Here is a 19,297-nt window from a genome sequence, read left to right as displayed (position 1 = left end):
TAAAAGAAGCAACCTTGTGAGAGTGGGTCAGTGTCCTGGCTTGTAAGATAAGCATATATTCTATTTGCCATCTGTTGGAGGTGGGGCAGGTACCTCCTGTTAAGTTGGGCAGTTTTCTTATCTCTTCCAAGAACAATGTCTCCCTCCAGGGAGATATCTTCTGTTAATGGACAATTGAATGACTCACTGCATGACTGGTAAAGTTCCATCATCCCATGGTGAGATGCTCCACCCAGAGGGAGGAGCCAAGCACCCCTACCTGCATAAAATCAGCATTTTTTGGGACATGACAACAGCCTCTTTGCTGGATTCCCAGAGAAGCAGCTTCTTCCCTGCTGGATCCCCAGAGGAAGACCAGGCCCATCTACTCCATCACCAGACCTTCAGAGAAAACTAGACCCTTCTACAGACCACCTCTTCAGCAGCATTTCATCTGCCCCTCCAGGAAGAGCAGCCACCATTTAACTGGACTATTACCAACACCCTGACTCCTCAGGGTGTCAGGTTGCTGACTCTATGAGTAGTTTTGTTTGTACTAATTACAATTTTTTATTTATGGGGTTTTTTTTCCCCTAGTAAAGAACTGTTATTCCCGTTCCCATATCTTTGCCTAAGAGCCTTTTAATTTTGAAATTGTTGTAATTCGGAGGGAGGGGGTTTATCTTTTCTATTTCATGGGAGGCTCTTGTCTTCCTTCACAGACTCCTGTCTTTTCAAACCAAGACAATATGTTTTTAAAATAGTTTTTTTTTTCATTTTAAAAAAGAAAATCTACCTCTTAGCCAACCTCATGATGAGCCCTGTCCAATTGTCATTCTATTCATACTGAGCAGTCTGACAGTCATGTGGATCCTCCCTCAGCCACACCAAAACATCTGCGTGACCTTGGTGTGGATGCTCCAACAAGAAAATATACGCCTGTCCACTGCAGCAGCGAGAGACCCTCTGTATACCTGCCTGGTAGGGATTCTGTTGCAAGCTAGAGAGTTTCCAGCCAAGTTTGACACACCTATGCCTGACTTAGGTCCCAAATCACACCATATCCAGCCACAAAAAACCTGTCAGAGGCGAACTGTAATGATTAGGAACCCCACAGAGGAGTGGCTGCCAAAACCCCAAGAATTAGAGCTGTTGGGTTCCTCCCCGATGCCATGCTGCATTCACTTTATCTATACCCCACTATCTAACACTAATTCTTTTAACAACCTACTTGCAGTGTTGAGAGGAGCCCACTGCCAAACTTGATATCTAATATGTGGCCCCTCTCCTCCACCCCCCTTCCCCTGGGTTTAAATCTCCTGCAGCAACATCCTCAATCTCTTTTCCTCTCTTTGCCTCCCTTGCACTTCCTTGGAGTGGTTCCACAATAAAGTGGGAATATAGTCCCAAGAAGAAAGAGCGCCTCCAGTCTTTTACTTTTGTCCTTGTGAGATTCAGAGGGGCTGGGGGTCCAGAGCTAGCTGGATCGTACCCCAAAGGCCCCGGGATCAATCTTACAAGCTCCCACTGCCTGCAGGAGACATCTGGCAGCAGCAGAGTCCAGGAGAGGCCCTGGCACCCCCAATCCACAGGTTCATACCATGGAATGGACAGGAATACCTGGGAGAAGGTTGGAAGGTTGTCATGATGCAATGACTGCATTGGAGAGAACTTGAAGGACACTTTGCCAAACCTTGGGGGTCACGGATGGATTGCCATGATAGATTAGTATCCCTAGTGGGCTGGATGTCTCTCAGATTTCCTGCCAAAGAAAGAAATGGCACTTTGTGCAGGGGACACCTGAATGCTTCAGGCCCCACCAGAAAGATACAGGCAGAGCTGTCAGAGCCAAGGGAATTTTTTGTAGGCCTTTGTTTCTGCTGATGCTGCACTTTCTGATTGGAAAGATCTCTGCCAAGGCCAGGATTTAATGAAGCCATTTTCTCCCTTAGGTATCCAAAATACTTGGGTTTTTCAATTCCTTGTACGCCCTCTGTCTTCCTGTTCTGACTGTGCTGCTTCTGGTCAATGCACCAACAGGTACCTGGGAAATAGCAAATGAGGATTTTACCTTGTTTTCCCCCTTTGGAGGCTTGTAGTGTCTGGAATGGACTGACAGGGGTGCTCCCAGCAACCAGCTGGTTAGGCCAGCTGGGAATGCACTTGAGAAAAATGGCTGCTCCCCAAGGACAGGGGTTCTGCAGGCAGAACTTTTCAGCCCCTTCTTGCCCCTCCCTGACATGGCTTCAGGCTGTGCTTTTGATGGATCTCCTGGAGGAGGGTTCATGGTGGAGGAGTTGAACTTCTATCCTTTATAAGATTTGCTTCAAGGGCCAAAAAAGTCACCACTGTGTTGGTTGTTTTGTTCTCCCTAAAAATTCTGCCTCCTAAAGCAACCCAGGAAAGCCAAAGTCCATCAAACACATGTCATAAACTGCAGGAACATTTGAGCTGGGTAGACAGCACAGGACATTTCTTTATTTTTTTTCTTTTTTGCTCATTGAAGACATTACTTTTCTTGTAGATTATTATTAAATGGCACAACTCCTGGCTTTAATTTTGGAGCTGTTGAGTTTTTGTGTGACATGGCACAAGGAGCACATGACGAGTTACATCCTCCACTGGGATTTGCTAAGAAGAGATGTGCTTTTGATCAATTCCAAACACACATTTCTGGCCTTGAGTGAGTAGCCTTTGGCATTTCCTTCTTCCAAGCTTAGCATGTGCTGGGTGGAAGGTGTTCCAGTAGACACTTGAACTCAGGATTCATGGGAAGGGATGGGAATGAATTTCTGGACTGCAGCCCTGGCCTGTGGCTCTGGAATCCTTAAATTTCTCTCTTCATAAAGGTGTTTTGCACTTCATTGCCCTGAAGGATGAGCTTTATACCTGTTACATCACCCAGGGAAACCTCTTGGCATCCCTTATGCAGGCTCTGCTGGACGATGGAGCTACGTCCAACCTGCTCCACAGGGCTGTGCTGGAGCTCTTTGAATTTCTCAGACCGGTGAGTTCAGCAGCAGCTTCAGCTCGGACACGGCCGTGGCCTCTCAGCTCAACAGGCCCAGTGCAGCCTCTTGCTTCAATGCAAGTGTCACAAACAGCCTCAGGACAGTGCTGACTCTGGTGTCCTTTGCCATGGGAAGATGAATCATTCTTTCCAGATTTCAGCTTTTGGCTTCAGAATCAATCAGAATTGCTTCACAATTGCTCTGAAAAAAAAGTGTTTTGGCTCTGGCCAAGGAATCTGTTCCTTTGCAAAGGAAACTCAGAAGCTTTCTGAACTTCAGCCTGTGACCCGTGGAGATTTGAGACGGTGTGTTGTTCTTCTGCAGGAAGATTTTAAGTCCCTGGTTGTCCATGTCATCGAGAACTTCTGTCCTGTACTGGAATGGATCACCTACGTGCAGACATTCCAGGGACTGAAGAGGACATATGAGAGAGACAAGCACTGACAAAAACAGAGTATGCACAGGTGGGCCACAATCTCTGTGCTGAGAGCCTGGCAGGGACTGCCCTATGGCAGGGCTACTCCTTGGTCTTGTTTGCCAGAGGGCAGCAGGAGCAGGTGAGTGGCACTGGCCTTGGCTTTTCTTCTGGAGGAAGACTTCCAGGATGAGAGGGAAGCTGCCTCTGCCTTTTCTTGTGGCGCCCTGGAGTAGAGCTGCTCTTGGTCAGGGCACTCCTTGCTCCTCTCAGAAAGCCCTGAGCTTCTCCAGAGCAGAATCTTGTTCTGTCCCTCCAAGGGAGGATTCAGCCTGCCTAGGCTTCAGCCAGAGGCTGCTAAGTCTTACAGAGAGGACACAAATGCTCATGGAGCTGGATTGCCTTCCCAAATGGTCCACAGTCCCTCCAAACTCTGCAAGTCATCACTGATCCTGGCTGAGTTGGAAGCAGCAGCAAAGCTGGAGTCACTTGTTCTGTCTCTCTGCAGGGTCCCATCCCTCTAGGGCAGAGGTGCCAGAGCCTCGGACCAGGAGGAACAAATGAGCATCAATGCAGCCCAAGGGGGAGCAGCTCAGACAGCACCAACAAGCTTCAAGGGCTCCTCTTCACAGAAGGCAACCCTGTGTCCACTGCTGATGGCCCTCAAGGTGGGAGAACTCGGCCCAGCTGCTGCCCTGGCCAGGGCCAGCGGAGCTGCCATGCCAGGGCAATGCAGCACGGGCAGCAACAGCCTGGGGGCTTGCAGGGGGGCTTAGTTTGGGCTCAATTCACCCAAGCCCTGCCCAGGGACACCCTGACTGCTGGGGGGGGAGCCTGAAGAAAAGAGGAGCTGGCCCTGGAGTCTGGTGCTGACCTGGGGGCACACTCTGCTCTTGCATCTTTGGCATCCCTGAACTGGGCCCACTCCTTGGCTCTTGCCCTGCCCATTGGCTGGTCTGGCTGGGGCACGGACAGAGGAGATGGCACTTGGGTGTACAAAAATTGCACCTTTCTAAGTATTCTTTCAACGTGAGAATTTCCTTTTTTCTTTTTACTGTTTAGCAGAAACCTTGACCAGTGGAGCCTGCCAATGATCAAGAGGAAGTAGTTCCAAAGAAACAACCACCTCTGGCCTAAGGAAGTAAACTTACATTTTGGGGTTTTCAGGCTAGGAACAGTTGGATGTTAAATAGCTGCAGTTTGTATTGGATTTAGCTCGTTTCTTAAAAGATTTGCTGTTTTCTGTAGATACCAGAGTTTGTTAGAGTTGGTAGAGTTTTTTCAAGAAAGAAAAGTTTACTTTCTGTTCAAGCTCCCAATAAAATTGTTTGAGCTTGTTAACAAGAGGTGTTAAGATTAATAGAGTAAGGCTGAGCTGTAAAATTCAGGAATTGACATTGTATCTCATTGAATCTCTGTAATTGTAGAAGTATTATTGATAAATGTCACTGGGATAAAACGTTCTATGAAGCTGGAATGGGTATTTTTGCCTGATTTCCTCTGAGTTCTTGGACAGTGCAGTCAGCCATGGAATGCCATGGGGAAAGGGGGACCTCTTCTGGTCTGATTTCCAGTCTCCTCACACCAAACCAGGAGAGGATTCCAAAACATTTCTAGGAATCTTCAGGTCAATTGCTGGGAACAGCCCCAGCTTGGCATCTAAGGCAATTCCTTTTGCTTCAAGTTGTGTTTATAGCAAACTCAGACCTACAGGCTGGGAAACTGCCCCAAATGTCTGTCAAATTATATAATCTGGTCTTCATGACATGACAGCTTGACTCCAATATGCTGTATCTTTCACAAATACCAGAAACAATGGCACAGATTGCAGGGGTATGGGGATGGCTGTTGGTGTGGGTCACAGCCATTTCTCCAGAGATGTGGCTGTGCAGGACTTCTTGGCATTTGGTAGCTCAGTCCAATGTCCAGGAGTCCTGGGAAGAGGCAGAAATCTCCACAACTACGCCAGGGTGAAGTTCCTGTCAGGACAAGAAAAGGCCCGATTTCAAATGGCTGACAGGCCCAGCCAGGCAGTTTTCACAGGAGCCTGCTCTTGTCAGCTGTGCAAACAGGGCGGGCTCTCTCCCCGTCCCAAGGCTCAGGCAGGGAAGGGGCTCCCAGAACCCGAAGCTGAAGTGCCAGTGTGGCTGTGCCCACGGCTTCAGGCCAGGGCTCCGGCTCATGCCAGCCTGGCTTCCTGCCCCAAGGAATTCCATTCTGGAAGCAAGAGGGGAAAAGCTCAGCAGCTGCAGGCCTGCTCCAGCACAGTCCCAGCATGCTCATCCTGAGAAAGAACCAATCCTGCTGGGAAGAGACAGGCTGGGGAGTGAAGGCATGGAGAGCAGCCCTGAGGGGAGGGACTTGTGGGGTCCTGGTGGGTGAGAAGTAGACGTGGCCCATGCACATGTGCTGGCACCCAGAACCCTCCCTGTGCTGGGCTGGTCCCCCAGCGTGGGCAGCAGGGCAGGGGAGATTCTGCCCCACCTGCAGAGTTGCTTCCCACCCTGAGGCCCAGCACAGAAGGAACACGAAGCTGTTGCAGCATGCCCAGAGGAGGCCACAGAGATGACTTAGAGAATTAAGGGAAGGCTGAGAGAATTGGTGTTGTTCAGACAGGAATAGCAAAGGCCTTGTAGTGACCTAATTACAACCTTCCAGTACCTGAACAGAACCGACAAAGTCCTGGAGTGACAGGACAAGGGGGAACAGTTTTAAACTGTAAGGGGAGAGATTTTAGTTTGTATATTGGAAATAAATTCCTCTGTGTAAGGGTGGTGAGACCCTAGCACAGGTTGCCCAGAAAAGCTGTAGCTGCCTCATCTGTGAAAGTGTTCAAATGTTCATCCAGCCAGACTGGATGGGACTTGGAGCAGCCTGGTCTAGAGAAAGGTGTCCCTGCACATGGCAGGGAGTGGAATGAGATAATCTTTTAAGATTCCTTCCAAATTAAACCACTTTGGGATTCTATGATTCTATAATATGAAGCATGGGAAGGTGCTCACCCACCCCACAACCCACCTCCTGCTCCCCAGGAGTGTGTGCAGAGGGATCCCAGCCTGCAACAACACACAGCTGAAACCCTTTTTCAGCAAGGAGAATTATTTGGCATTAACTTACTGTAAATAATTTGTCTTGTTGCTTTCACACCAACCTGAAAGGGACCAATCTGATTTTTATTTATGGCTCAGCATTTGTTCTATTCTGATAGGGGTTGTAGATGTGCTGGCAGCCCTGTCCCCAGGAAGGCTTCACCTGGCAGGCAATCACAGCAGAGAAGGCCTCCACGGTGGGGCTGAGTGGGCCCTTCACCCACTGGCCATTGGGCACATGCCCGCCAATCCGGGCTGCGGGAGGAGCGTTGGCACACGGCAGCAGCAGCTAGCTGCGACACCGCGGGAGCCATTTCCCTGGGTACCTTGGGGCGAGCCCGCAGGGTCTGCGCGGCCCCCTCCGCCTCGCCTGTTGTTCCCCATGGCGCCGTTTCCCTGCCTGCACCGTCCTGCCCCGCTTGCCCGTTCCCGCGAGGCGCTCGCCGCCGTGACCACGCCGTGTTCCGCTCTCCTCCCGCCGGACGCCGCCGTCCGCGCTCAGCCCCCCGTGTTCCGCAGCCCCCGCGCCCCGAGCCGGGAGCGCACGGCGGCTCCAGGGCTGCAGCCACGGCGGCCCGCTGTGCCCGAAGGAGGAGCACGCGGCCCGCTGTCCCCGAAGGAGGAGCACGCCGTGCCCGAAGGAAGAGCACGCTGTCCCCGAAGGAGGAGCACACTGTCCCCGAAGGAGGAGCACGCCGTGCCCGAAGGAGGAGCACGCTGTCCCCGAAGGAGGAGCACGCCGTGCCCGAAGGAGGAGCACGCTGTCCCCGAAGGAGGAGCACGCCGTGCCCGAAGGAGGAGCACGTGGCCCGCCGTGCCCGAAAGAGGAGCACGCTGTCCCCGAAGGAGGAGCACGCCGTGCCCGAAAGAGGAGCACGCCGTCCCCGAAGGAGGAGCACGCCGTGCCCGAAAGAGGAGCACGCTGTCCCCGAAGGAGGAGCACGCTGTCCCCGAAGGAGGAGCACGCGGCCCGCCATGCCCGAAGGAGGAGCACGCGGCCCGCCGTGCCCGAAGGAGGAGCACGCTGTCCCCGAAGGAGGAGCACGCCGTGCCCGAAGGAGGAGCACGCGGCCCGCGGTCCCCAAAGGAGGAGCACGCCGTCCCCGAAGGAGGAGCACGCCGTCCCCGAAGGAGGAGCACACGGCCCGCCGTGCCCGAAGGAGGAGCACGCCGTCCCCGAAGGAGGAGGACGCGGCCCGCCGTGCCCGAAGGAGGAGCACGCCGTGCCCGAAGGAGGAGCACGCCGTGCCCGAAGGAGGAGCACGCCGTGCCCGAAGGAGGAGCACGCGGCCCGCTGTCCCCGAAAGAGGAGCACGCCGTCCCCGAAGGAGGAGCACGCCGTCCCCGAAGGAGGAGCACGCTGTCCCCGAAGGAGGAGTACGCGGCCCGCTGTCCCCGAAGGAGGAGCACGCTGTCCCCGAAGGAGGAGCACGCCGTCCCCGAAGGAGGAGCACGCTGTCCCCGAAGGAGGAGCACGCAGCCCGCTGCTGTCGGGAAATCGCGCCCAGCCCGCCTCGGCAGCTAGGCAGCCGCACGGCGATTCGCAGCACACACGCTCCGTCTGCCAAGCCCGGCTGACAGACAGCCGCGGTTCTTGTGGTGACGCTGTCCCTGTCTTCTGTTTCGTTTTGTCTCTCGTTTTCCCTCTCTGCTCTTTTTTTCCTATCCCCCTTTAGTAAGAGCACTTACCCTTTTTTAGCAATAGATGGTTCTCAGATATAATATTGTTGCATTTGCACTTTATTTTTGTCCAAGAAATCTATCAAAAAGAGTCCTTGCCAACTCCTCCTTTTATAGCGGAACGGACACCACTCAACAGCTACTGTCCTTACCGCCCACTGTCAGGAGCTCCACACTGAACTCTGTCACGTGAAGCCCTTGCCATCGCTGCTCTGATCTGAACCATTTCTGTTCTAGCAATTCCAAACTCCATGTTTGTGATTTTATATTGTCATGTCAACCATTATCTGGCCTTTCTGTGAATATTGAATGACCCTGTGGCTCCTAACTGTTCGTTAGAGTGAGTCACGATATGATAGTATCTGATATCCCCATCACGCTGGGGATATCAGTCGGCTCCACAGCTCCCGGGGGTCTTCCCTGGAACTTTGCTGAAAACTGCTGGAGTTGTTTTAAGGCTAACGAGTAAATACCATCTGCTCTGGGGGACTTGTCACTGATCATTCAGCAGCGTAGCCGTCCTGAGATTCCGCCAGTGAACAACTGGAGGCAAATCCTCCGTTCGGCAGCTGAGTACCGCAGAACAACCTGACGGAGAGGGGCAGCCCCTTCATCGAGAACACCGCGTTGCTGTGTGATGCTCAGCGGGACGGGACGAAGGCGCAGCCACGAGAGGGGGCTCGGGGAAGGCGCAACGAAGCCAAGGCAAAGGTCTCAGCCCAAGCCCGAGCGCTGCAGCGGGTCCGGCTGGCAGGGAGCGGCCGAGGGGGCTGTGCCGCAGGGAGCCCCGCAGGTCCCGCTCGCCTCCCGGGACGCCCGGGCTCGGCGTTAACCAGGGGAAGGCAGACATTGAAATACTAAATGTACGTGATCACGCATATTTGTCCCCCTCTGTTTTCCCCAGGGATTCTTTAAATACATCTTTAAATGCCCAGAGAATCGAAAATTCGTGTAATATTTCTTCTCTAATGACTGTAACCTTGTACAAAACCTTTATTAGTGTGGCGGAAGAGTTGCACAAAGTTCTGAGAAACCTTCTTGCCTTCTGAGCTTTTCAAGGATGATGAATTTTGTAATAAATAAAAAGGTCTTTGTTCATCAAAACGAGCATTGAAGGCGATAAGAATTTGAACTGAGTAGGGAATCTCAAGATGTGGGAAAAGGAGGAGAGGGGGAGGGGGCCCGGGTAAACAGCATGTATTCTGTTTAAGAATTGTGCAGGTGCAACTAACATAGAAAACTGTGTAACTAACTATATACAAGTTAACTTTTAGGCCAAGGATAATCTGCAAAAAGATAAGGAGCCTTCATTCCCATGACCACCAAGGGCAGAGAAAAAAAAAAAAAACAAGACCCCCTAACAACCAATTGCACCGGCGCAGAGTGCATCGAGAGAAAATACATCAACCGGGAAAAAAAAGGGGACTATAAAAACAAAAAGGTAAAAGGGGAAGGTGCACCGTGGCAGAGCAGAGGCTCCCCGGTCGCCCAGTGCTGTTCTTTTGCTTAATACCGCTTGGTTAATAAATTCTTGTTAATTTATTTATCTATTATTAGCCTCCCCAATTGAATTTTTCCATAACAAATTTGGTTTCATGAAGGTTTCAGAATTCCATACCTTTTTATTTTTTTTTTTTTATGTTCCTTGTGCCAGGATTAGAGAATTTCACAGACCTACTGATGCTTATTGCTTAGTTTTTGCTTGCAAATCTACAGGTTCTGGCACTTTCTCAATAAAATCAGCTACTTGTGTGACTGGCAGCTGCTGGACCGAGCCGCTCTAGGAGCTCCGCACCTCTCTGTCCGTCCGTCGGGACATTTATCCCGAGATTCCAGAGACGAGAACGGAGCTGGGGAAGGGGCTGAGCCCCAGGAGCGGCTGAGGGAGCTGGGAAGGCTCAGGGCGCCCTTCTGGCTCTGCACAGCTCCTGACAGGAGGGGACAGCCGGGCTCTGCTCCCTGGGAACAGGGACAGGACAGGAGGAAACGGCATCAAGTTGTGCCAGGGGAAAGTTTCGGTTGGATATTAGTAACAATTTCTTCCCGGAAAGGGCGGTCGGGCGTTGGAAGGGGCTGTCCAGGACAGTGGTGGAGTTTCCATCCCTGAAGGCACGACATGTAAGGGGCGACTGGACGTGCACTCAGTGCTCTGGGCTGGGTGACCAGGTGCCGATCGGGCACAGGCTGGTCGAGCCAAAAGGATCACAACCGATGACCCCGCAACTCCTTCCCACCCTCAGCGGGTCCGCGCTCCTCCGACTGCGGGGAGGGCGGGACCCGGGGAAGCCACAGCAATGGCGCCCGACCGCGCCCGCGCGCGGGGGCCGCCGGGAGCTGTAGTCCCGGTCGCGCCCAGGTGCGGCGCCGCGCGGGGGCCGCCGGGAGCCGCGGCCGCCCCGGGGCAGGTGCGGCGCCGCTCCCGCCCGAACTACATGTCCCGGGGTGCCGTGGGGCGCGCGCGGCGCGGGCGCGGCGGCGGCGGGGGCGTAGCGAAGATGGCGGCGGGGGCGCTGCGCCCCGCTCCGGGCTGAGCGCGGCGCGGCCCCGCGCGGCCCTCAGAGCGGCGGCGGCGATGTCCGAGCCGGAGCACCTGGGCGGGAAGCGGGCCGAGTCGGCGCGGCTGCGGCGGGCCGAGCAGCTGCGGCGCTGGAAGGGCTCCCTGACCGAGCAAGAACCGGTGGCGGCGGGGGGCGGCCGTGGCCGGCACCGCGGCACGGGGGGCTCCCGCGTCCGCTTCGAGGAGGGCGCCGTGTTCCTGGCCGCCTGCTCCAGCGGCGACACCGAGGAGGTGAAGAGGCTGCTGGGCCGCGGCGCCCGCATCAACACCACCAATGTGGACGGGCTGACAGCCCTGCACCAGGTACGGGGCCGGGGAGGCGGCCCGGCTGTGTGTGCCCGCGGTCAGCACCGGGCCGGGGGCACAGCGGTACCTGCAGCCCCGGCCGGGGGTGTTGGTAAACAAAGGGTTCGTACGCGTTGGTCCGAGCCCCGTGCGGCGCGTTCAGCCTGTGTCAGAGAGCAGACCGAGGTTCTTCCAGTCGGGCAGTGGGATGTACCAACTTTTCACATGGTTATTAAGTAGGTTAATTAGCAAAATGAAGCGGGGGCTGGCAGGGCTGTGGGCCTGAACAAGCGGCCAATTTATTAATTTTTTGAAAACTTAGGATGTTGTTGGGGTCTCCTGAAGTGCCAGGAAAATTTCCCGGTAGGAGTATTTTGAAAGATCAGGGGTATCTGGCCAATTCCTGTGTTGTGTTTTATCAGAGTTGCCTTGAAACTCCCCAAACTGCTCCTTGGCAGGGAGCAGAGTGGCCGCATGGCCGATAAGCAACATAGATTCTATTAATACTCATCCAAAATATGAAGATGGTACAAAGTGGTCGTAGGAATTGGCTGCAGAGTGGTCAAGCCTTGACTGTCAAGAAACATGTGCTGCATTCCATCCGTAGCTTTTGCTGCTCTTGTAGCAATGAGCAGGAATGTGAGAAAACATGCAAAATTGCCTCCGCAGAATATTGGGAAACCTGTTGCTGTCCAAGACTGAGGATTTAGCAGGGCATGTGAAATCAGGCCCAGATTGATGCATCTGGTCAGCGAAATGAATCTGATTTGGATCCAGGCCAGCTTCACAAAGAAAATGTTCTTAGCTCAAGATAGTGTAGATTAAGCATGTAGTGTAACAACAGGAGTGGGGGGAAAAAAGCACAGTTCAGGAATAACATCTGGAACTAATGTGTTTGTAAAGAGTAATGTGTTAACAGCACAAATAGCAGGATAGTTCTTGAGTTAATCAGGATTTCTTCTTTGCTGGGCTGATATTACAGGAGCATTCGGGACATGTACAAGGTGTTTCAGGAGCTTGCTGGCTCCCGGCTGTCAGGGAGCAAGGGGCAGGGAGATTTATTCATTTTGCTTTAGGCTTCCAAAAATAAGTAGTGAAGTAAAGAACATGCAAGCTTACAGACTGTCAGGTTGAATAAGACTTCAGCTGGCAAAGCTGTATCCTTTGTAATGGACGGGCCTTTTTCTTGGTTATTTGTGGAGTTTGATGTAGCAATAACAAATAAATTGCCCTGCATTAGTAACCTCCAGTACAGCACATGTACATTTATTATCAGGTAAATTAGTGTCCTGTGGACACTGGTAAGAACCAGCCACTGAAAATCAGGTTATTCACAGCATTTTCACAGCCAAGAAGGCTGAATTTAAGGTGGATACATGGTAGAATTGGGATGACTTCAAGAGGGCCTTCCAGCCAGGACGGATTGTGATCTCCTCAAAAGAGCCTGGCTGTCCTGCTGCTGCGGGTACTGTGAGGTGTCTGGTGAAGGGCGCTGGACTCTGATGGCAGGCAGTGAGCTCAGCAAGGTCACACTCCTGGAGACCCTGGCAGGCCATGTACTGACAGGCAGGCTGCAAATTGAATTCTGTATACGTAAAGGATACAGAATTGTATCATATGTGCCTTGGGAGCACAGTATCGGGTGACACTGACCAGTAACACCTAGGGCTTGATACTTGGAAGAGCTTGGATGAGTGAGTGGTGGAGCAGATGCTGGCAGTACCAGCCAGCTGCTTACGTGAAGTGTTTCTTCACAAACTTGACGGAAAGGGAGGGTGACCTTACTGTGATTGGAATAAGAACTTTGTTCCAATGTCCCATGGATGTAATAACAGTTTTGCTGAGGAGCAACAAGATGTTCTTGCACACCCAAATGGAGAAAACACTGTTTTGTTAAAGGTTTTGCTGTGTATGTGTATCCTGAGTCTGTAAATCTCTATCAGATGAAAATGTTTATTAGTATGGTTGGGGAGGTTGTTTTGAGTTCCGTTCTCTGGACATCTCCAAAACAGATTTGTTTTCATGTTGCCTTTTCATGCTGCCTATAGTAAAGTGTCAGCCGAGGCCAGTTAGGTTGGGGATCCCCAGAGCACTGGTTGACAGCTGGAATGATGTAGTATGTGTGAGGATATTTAAATAACTTCTCTTAGTATTAGAAACACAATGTTACATTCCAGGGCAGATGGTAGTGACAGTCTGTTTCATACCTGTGCAACCAAATGGCCACTCAATGCGGAAGGAAATCCTACACATTGAAAAGAGCTGTCTTTGTTGACTGAAAGATCAGGTAAAAATATTTTTATTTAGTTAAAGAATTTAATATATGAGACCTGCTCTGGATTAGCAATCGGGTCTTTTTAGGTAATGGAAGGGTTAACCAAGTCAATTGACTTAATTTGTCAGAGTCGGCAGCTGCTCCCACAAAACCTAAGACCAATCTTACAAATCAGGTTAGTTTGTTTGAAGTGCAGGGTGGCCCCAAATATTGTGTGTGTTCACATAGGTAAAATTACACTTGCTCTGGTATCTGGGCCACTATGGCTGAGACCCATTGTGTGCTTGCTGTGTGAGAAGCTGGCTTGGCTATTTATAGCCACAAAGCTGTATTTTGAAAATAACCTTTTAAATTACAAGTGATGTTTCTGAGCCTGCAGCCTGTGTCACTGCCCTATTTGGAAGCATCAGGTGCCACACAGACCTGCACCACAGACCGTGTCTGGAACCTGTAGGGTGGCTTCAGTTGTACTTTGTCTACCTCAGTGCCTCAGAATGTTGCTGGAGGAACATCAGTCCTGTATTTTCAATTATTAACTTAATTATATTCACTGAATTATTTTTGACAATGGTTTTGTGTCTAATGCAAAGGATGGAAAGGGAGATATTGGTTAAGTGTGAGCGAACATTTAGAAATCATCAAGAAAACTTCTACCAGTTGATGAGAACTATTGGTGGTGGTTGAACTTCTCTAGTGTTTGCAGGTGGTGGGAAATGGGTATGAACTGCTCCTCTGTCTCCTGGGTGACAGATAAAACCAAAAAGTAAATTCGTATGAAAATTGAGTCCTAAGGGAAAAACATTCTGCTGCTTCTAGTTAGGAAAGCATCTCCCAATGTAATAATAGCAATGCTTGTTTGTCTTTAAGGACTGGTTCACAAAGGATGACAGCAAAGGTTATTTATCCTCTGTCTGCTCTTTCATGATTTACTGTTTCCCTTTGGCCTGTTCCAAGGAGAAATGAGTTGCTCATGAAATAACTCCTGTGTCATTTATAGTACTCTGCAGTACCTTGGTGGTTGCTGTTGACTTTCTTTCAGTTGTTGGGTGCCTGTGATCATTCAGGAGCTGCTTCCTGAATAGTCAGGTACTTTGTGCAGTGACTCTGGCTTAGGTGGAGGCTGTTTGTTGTTCTCAGTTTGTTATTCCTCCTTCTGAGCCAGGGCTGTAAAACTGCAGGCATGTCTGGTTGCTCCTCAGAGCTTTATAAGGTGGCATCTGTGTCAAAAGGTTTGGGCAATTTTCAGTTGCTGCTTAGCAAGTTTGCAATTTCCTCATACAGATTGTGTGCAGCCGTAACAAAGCAGGAAGCAGCAGAATTTTTGGACAGTCCAGAAAACAGACAGAGATATTAGAGAGCACTCTGCCCCATCACAGCAGTCTGGAGACTGTTGGAAGAATCACTGAGGTGCTAACACTGAAACAAAATCTAGAGAGTGAGAGGGGAAGGAGGAAAGGATTCTCCCACCACTTCCATGTTCAGCACTAAACCATGTCCTTAGGTGCCACAACTACACACTTGCTGAGCACTTTCAGGGATGGTGACTCCATCATGTTGCTGGGTAACCTTTGCCAGGGCCCGACCCTCCTTTTGGCAAAGACTTTTCCATAAGATTCAGCCTGAACCTCCCCTGGTGCAGCTTGAGGCTGTTCTCTCTCATCCTTGTTCCCTGGGAGCAGAGCCCAGCATCCCCCAGCTCCCTCTCCTGTCAGGAGCTGTGCAGAGCCAGAAGGATCCCCTGAGCCTCCTTTTCTCCATGTGGAGCCTCTCAGCTCCCTCAGCTGCTCCTGGTGCTCCAGCCCATTCCCCAGCTCCCTTCCCTTCTTTGGACACAAAATTTCTCAGTCACCAAAATGTAACAGCCAGTCTGTGCCTTGAAAGATGAGGAGATAACACAATTTACAGGGACATGATAACTCTGGAATGAATGTTCAGGTGCCCCATCTTTGGGACATCACAGCTGTGGTTTAAGGTAATTCAGCTTCTGATCTTTAAGTTGGTGATGATAGCATAATAAATCAGGCTGCAGTTTTTAAGATTGGGTGGCTGCATTGCCTAAAAATACATTCATTCCTGGAATAGAAGGTTATCTAGGGAGAGTCATACCTTTCCCACTGTGCTGTGCAGAGTTCCCTTCTGAAGGTGTTCTTCTACCAGAAAAAATAAAAGTTGCAATCTCCTTGTGCTGCATGTAACACTGCTCATCAAAGTGAAACATGGCACTGTCAAAAATAGTTTATCACTAGGGTGAGTGGAATGGGGTTTTTGGGTTTCATTTATAAATGAGAATTTAGTAGCATGTACTATCCCACAGGGCTCAGAACAAAATGAGATAGCTTGGAAAATGCCTACAATACACAAGGAATTTATGAGACATAATAGTTAAAATCTGAAGTTCTATTTTATCAACCTCATGTTTTTATTTTCTTCCTTTTGGCTTACTCAGTCCCTGTTTTACCTTGATGATGGTTTCCATGAAGGGTTCAATTGTCTTTCCCTTGCATCTCTATTTCCAAGTCATCTCCTGAATGGGCAGAATTAACTGTAGACTACACAAACTAACCTTGAGCTGCAGTTAGAGCCTGGGAGAGCTGCTACTCCTGGCAGCAGGGCAGAAAACCTTCCCCTGGTTTGGTTTGGGGCACTTTCAACTGGTTGGTTTGGCTTCTGGAAACTGAAGACAACCACATCATTTACTCAATACGGGGTGCCTGGGAGGAAACTGCATTTTAATAAGAAGATGGGTATTTGGGAGGGGAAATGTGCATCTTCATTGCTTCCTTCCTCAGCCTTTGTTTATTCTACCCAGTGATTCCATGCGTCAGGCTCCGCTGCTCCCCATAAACACTGAGCAGGAGAGCTGGTGGCATTTTCAGCAACAACTTCCTTCATGGCAGCAGCTGGAAGTGTGGACCCTGGTCCCTTGGTGCTGCCTGTGGAAAAGTTCTCATCTCCACTGTAGCTGCTAGGCAGTCTGAACTTCTGGCCTCACTTGGAAAGCTCATTTGGAAAGGTATTTTAGGGAAAGCTTGTTGTGCCTAATGTGTGCTGAAAGCTTTCTGACTTGTGCAGATGAAATTCTTGAGCCTGCATCAGAAATGGAGACAAGATTTCCATGCTGCATACTTGTCTGAATCAACATGGCTTGATAAGATTGAAAGCCAACTCAGCAGAAATGCAGGAATTAGCAATGAATGCAGTGCCTGGACAGTCCCTGCTCCAGCAGCACAGGGTACTGCAGCTTCTGCTGGCATGGCTGGAAATGTTCACTGTTTGTGCTCAAACATTCATACATTTATGTGCAGAATTCTCAGCTGTAAACTAGATGAAGGTCCCATCATCCTGGCATTATTTTTTGCAATTTATAATATCTTTTGCTTATTTTAACAGGGAGTTTTTGGGCTAGGATCTGTTTCTATTTCAAACAGTTTTAGAGATTTAGAATTCAGAGTAGGTACTGTGGGGCTTGTGAGACATCACAAGTGCTGTGTTTTGTAATATACTGAGATAATAGCTGACTAATATTAAAATATAGAACTTCTGAATTGGTATGCTGGCTCCCAATTGAGGATTATTATATACCATAAATCAAAAAGGCCTGTCAGACTGTGCATATTAGAGCAATCAGTTTTAAGAAGGCTGGGAGAAGGGAATATTACATAAGTGGTTGTATAAATTGATATTTTATTCTAACTTTTGAATACAAGTGAAAGCAGGTGGAGCATTAAATATTCTGAAACATGTTTTTTTTAAAAAATGTGTTTGTGCAGAGGGCTGGGGTACAGAATGAAAGAGAAACCCAAAGCCTTACAGGGGAATGGCAGCCCCTGCTATGCAGTGACAGGATCCCCAGCTGAGTGAACCTTTTGGCCTAGTGATGATGGTATGGTCCCAGCACGGTGAGGCTGCCCAGTATAAATCTGGGGATCTGAGTCTGCAGTTTATTTTCAGCTGTCTTTCTAAAGGGAGGTGCCACAGCTGTCCCTGCAATCTCCTTTCTTGGGCTGCAGCAAACTGATCTGCACGGGGAGGAAAGGTGCAGCTTGCCCGAGGAGCTGGGCCATGGGTCTTAGCAGGAAAACTTCACTTGTTAAAAATTTTGAGACCAGGTTGGGCAGGGCTTTGAGCAGCCTAGCCTAGTGGAAGGTGTTCCTGTCCATGGCAGGGCATTCAGTGAGATGAACTTTAAGGTCCCTTCCAACCTACACCAGTTTGTGATTCTATGAAGGAACAATTTAGTGGGGATTTAGGTACCTATTTTCATGGGGCTCACTTCAACATGAATGGACTTAAGAACAAGCTCGTGGTGAGAATAGTCTATCCAGGCCTGTGCAGAGATGTTTCAAGCTGCTGTGAACTTGGAATGGAAGCAGTGGGACCCAGAGTATGGCTGTGAGGTGAAGCTTCAACCTGCACAGCTTCAGGGAGCCAAATTTTATTTCCTCTCCACTCCTGAGATGTCCCACCTCTCACTATAGTGAAACACGACCTGTCTTAAATACCTAATTCTTCAAATGTTTTCCAGAAGAAATTTGCTTTTCTGCATTTCCAGGCTAATGAGCACAATACCACACATTGCTAACAGGCAGACCCCAGGAGTCAGGCTTCTCTTTTCACATCAAGCTGTAGACAATCAAGGACATCAAAATTCCTGGTTTAGACACCTACGTAATTTTTCATGCCAGTTTTCATTCATAATAGTTATAATGTGCAGTGATTACGAGTGATCACTATTTTAGAAAATACATCTATGTGTTTTCTTGTTAAATATTTTCCTGTTAACCAAATTTTGGAAAAATCAGTCTCCTTCCAGTTTTAAACTCTAAGTTTAAATATAGTCTTTGCTGCTCTGAAAACAACCAAAATAACTGAAAGTTCACTCTTTAAGAGTAAATGGTATGATTTCTTTTTCTTTAATGCTGATTTGTTTGGGATTTTTGTAGCTTGTTTCCTGTGGCTGGACAAAATAGAGCACTCTTAACTTCTAGGAGTTTCACTGGAAATGTTTCTATAATACAATAAGCTGACCTTGCAGAGAGACACAAGCAGCTTCAGCATTGCTTTTCCAGCATTCAGCCTTGCTCATAAATCTTTGTGAGATGTACAGAATGCAGAGTGACCACCTGCCATTAGCTTTTTATGTGTCACTGCCTTTTCAGGGTAAAACTAAACCTGGTCCTGTCCGATCCTCTGAGCCAGAGCATTGATTTGCCACAGTGATTGCTCACCATGCATTTCTGGAATCTTTCTGAAGCCATTTCCTATTTATAATTTGTCATTGCCTGATGTATCAGTTAATGTGATTTTGTAGCAAAGCCTGATGGTCGGTGGGATAGCAGCAAGTCCTAGTCCAGTTTGTCTTCAACACAAGTGCTGGCTTAGTGAGGGGCTCTAGCAGTGGTTTAGGGAAATGAAGTGACTGTGTGTGGGCTCTGCCCATGCCTAGCTTATGTCTGTTTAGTTTGGACCTGTAAATAGAGTAGCATCACCCAGAGGAATGTAAACCAGCATGAAGCTGGTAGGGCCTGCATAGGGAGTTGCTCCCAGTTCACATGGGCTTTGTGCTTGAATTGAAGCATCAAGAAGTGCTGCTGGGTTCATTCTGAAGTCAAAGTATGAAGCACCTTCATCTTCCAGGATTTCAATTCATATGGATTTCAAAATCCTGTTTTAGCTGTTTCCTGGAATACCCAAAACAGCTATTAATTATGAATTATCTTGAGTGACAATTATAAAAAGCAGGAACTTTATTTAAAAAGTAGCTTTTTACACAGGCAGATAGCAATAGGACCAGGGGGAACAGTTTTAAACTAAAAGGGAAGAGATTTAGATTGGATATTGGGAAAAAAGTCTTCCCTGTGAAAGTGGGGAGGCCTTGGCACAGGTTGCCCAAAGAGCTGTGGTTGCCCCACTCCTGGAAGTGTCCATGGCCAGGTTGGACAGGGCTTGGAGCCACCTGGTCTAATGAAAGATGTCCCTGCCCATGGCAGGGAATGGAACTGGATG

The 19,297-nt window shown here is 49.6% G+C and overlaps 1 protein-coding gene across 2 annotated transcripts in view; it reads left to right on the top strand.

The window, feature by feature from the left end:
* Positions 1-10,676: 10,676 nt before the first annotated feature.
* The window catches only part of PPP1R12B (protein phosphatase 1 regulatory subunit 12B), a 133,077-nt gene continuing 124,456 nt past the window's right edge, over positions 10,677-19,297 (top strand). Inside the window, exon 1 of one of the 2 annotated variants that reach the window (XM_085561524.1) lies at positions 10,677-11,034. In XM_085561524.1, coding sequence (XP_085417650.1) covers positions 10,747-11,034 — 288 coding nt within the window. In that variant the 5' untranslated portion in view covers positions 10,677-10,746. The remainder of the gene's footprint in view (positions 11,035-19,297) is intronic. The other variant, XM_085561521.1, reaches the window with a different exon arrangement.

The sequence above is a fragment of the Lonchura striata genome, chromosome 26, assembly GCF_050655825.1.
Source record: "Lonchura striata isolate lonStrDom1 chromosome 26, ASM5065582v1, whole genome shotgun sequence".
In the NCBI taxonomy this organism is placed as follows: Eukaryota; Metazoa; Chordata; class Aves; order Passeriformes; family Estrildidae; genus Lonchura; species Lonchura striata.
This window is presented reverse-complemented; position numbering and strand designations above follow the sequence as displayed.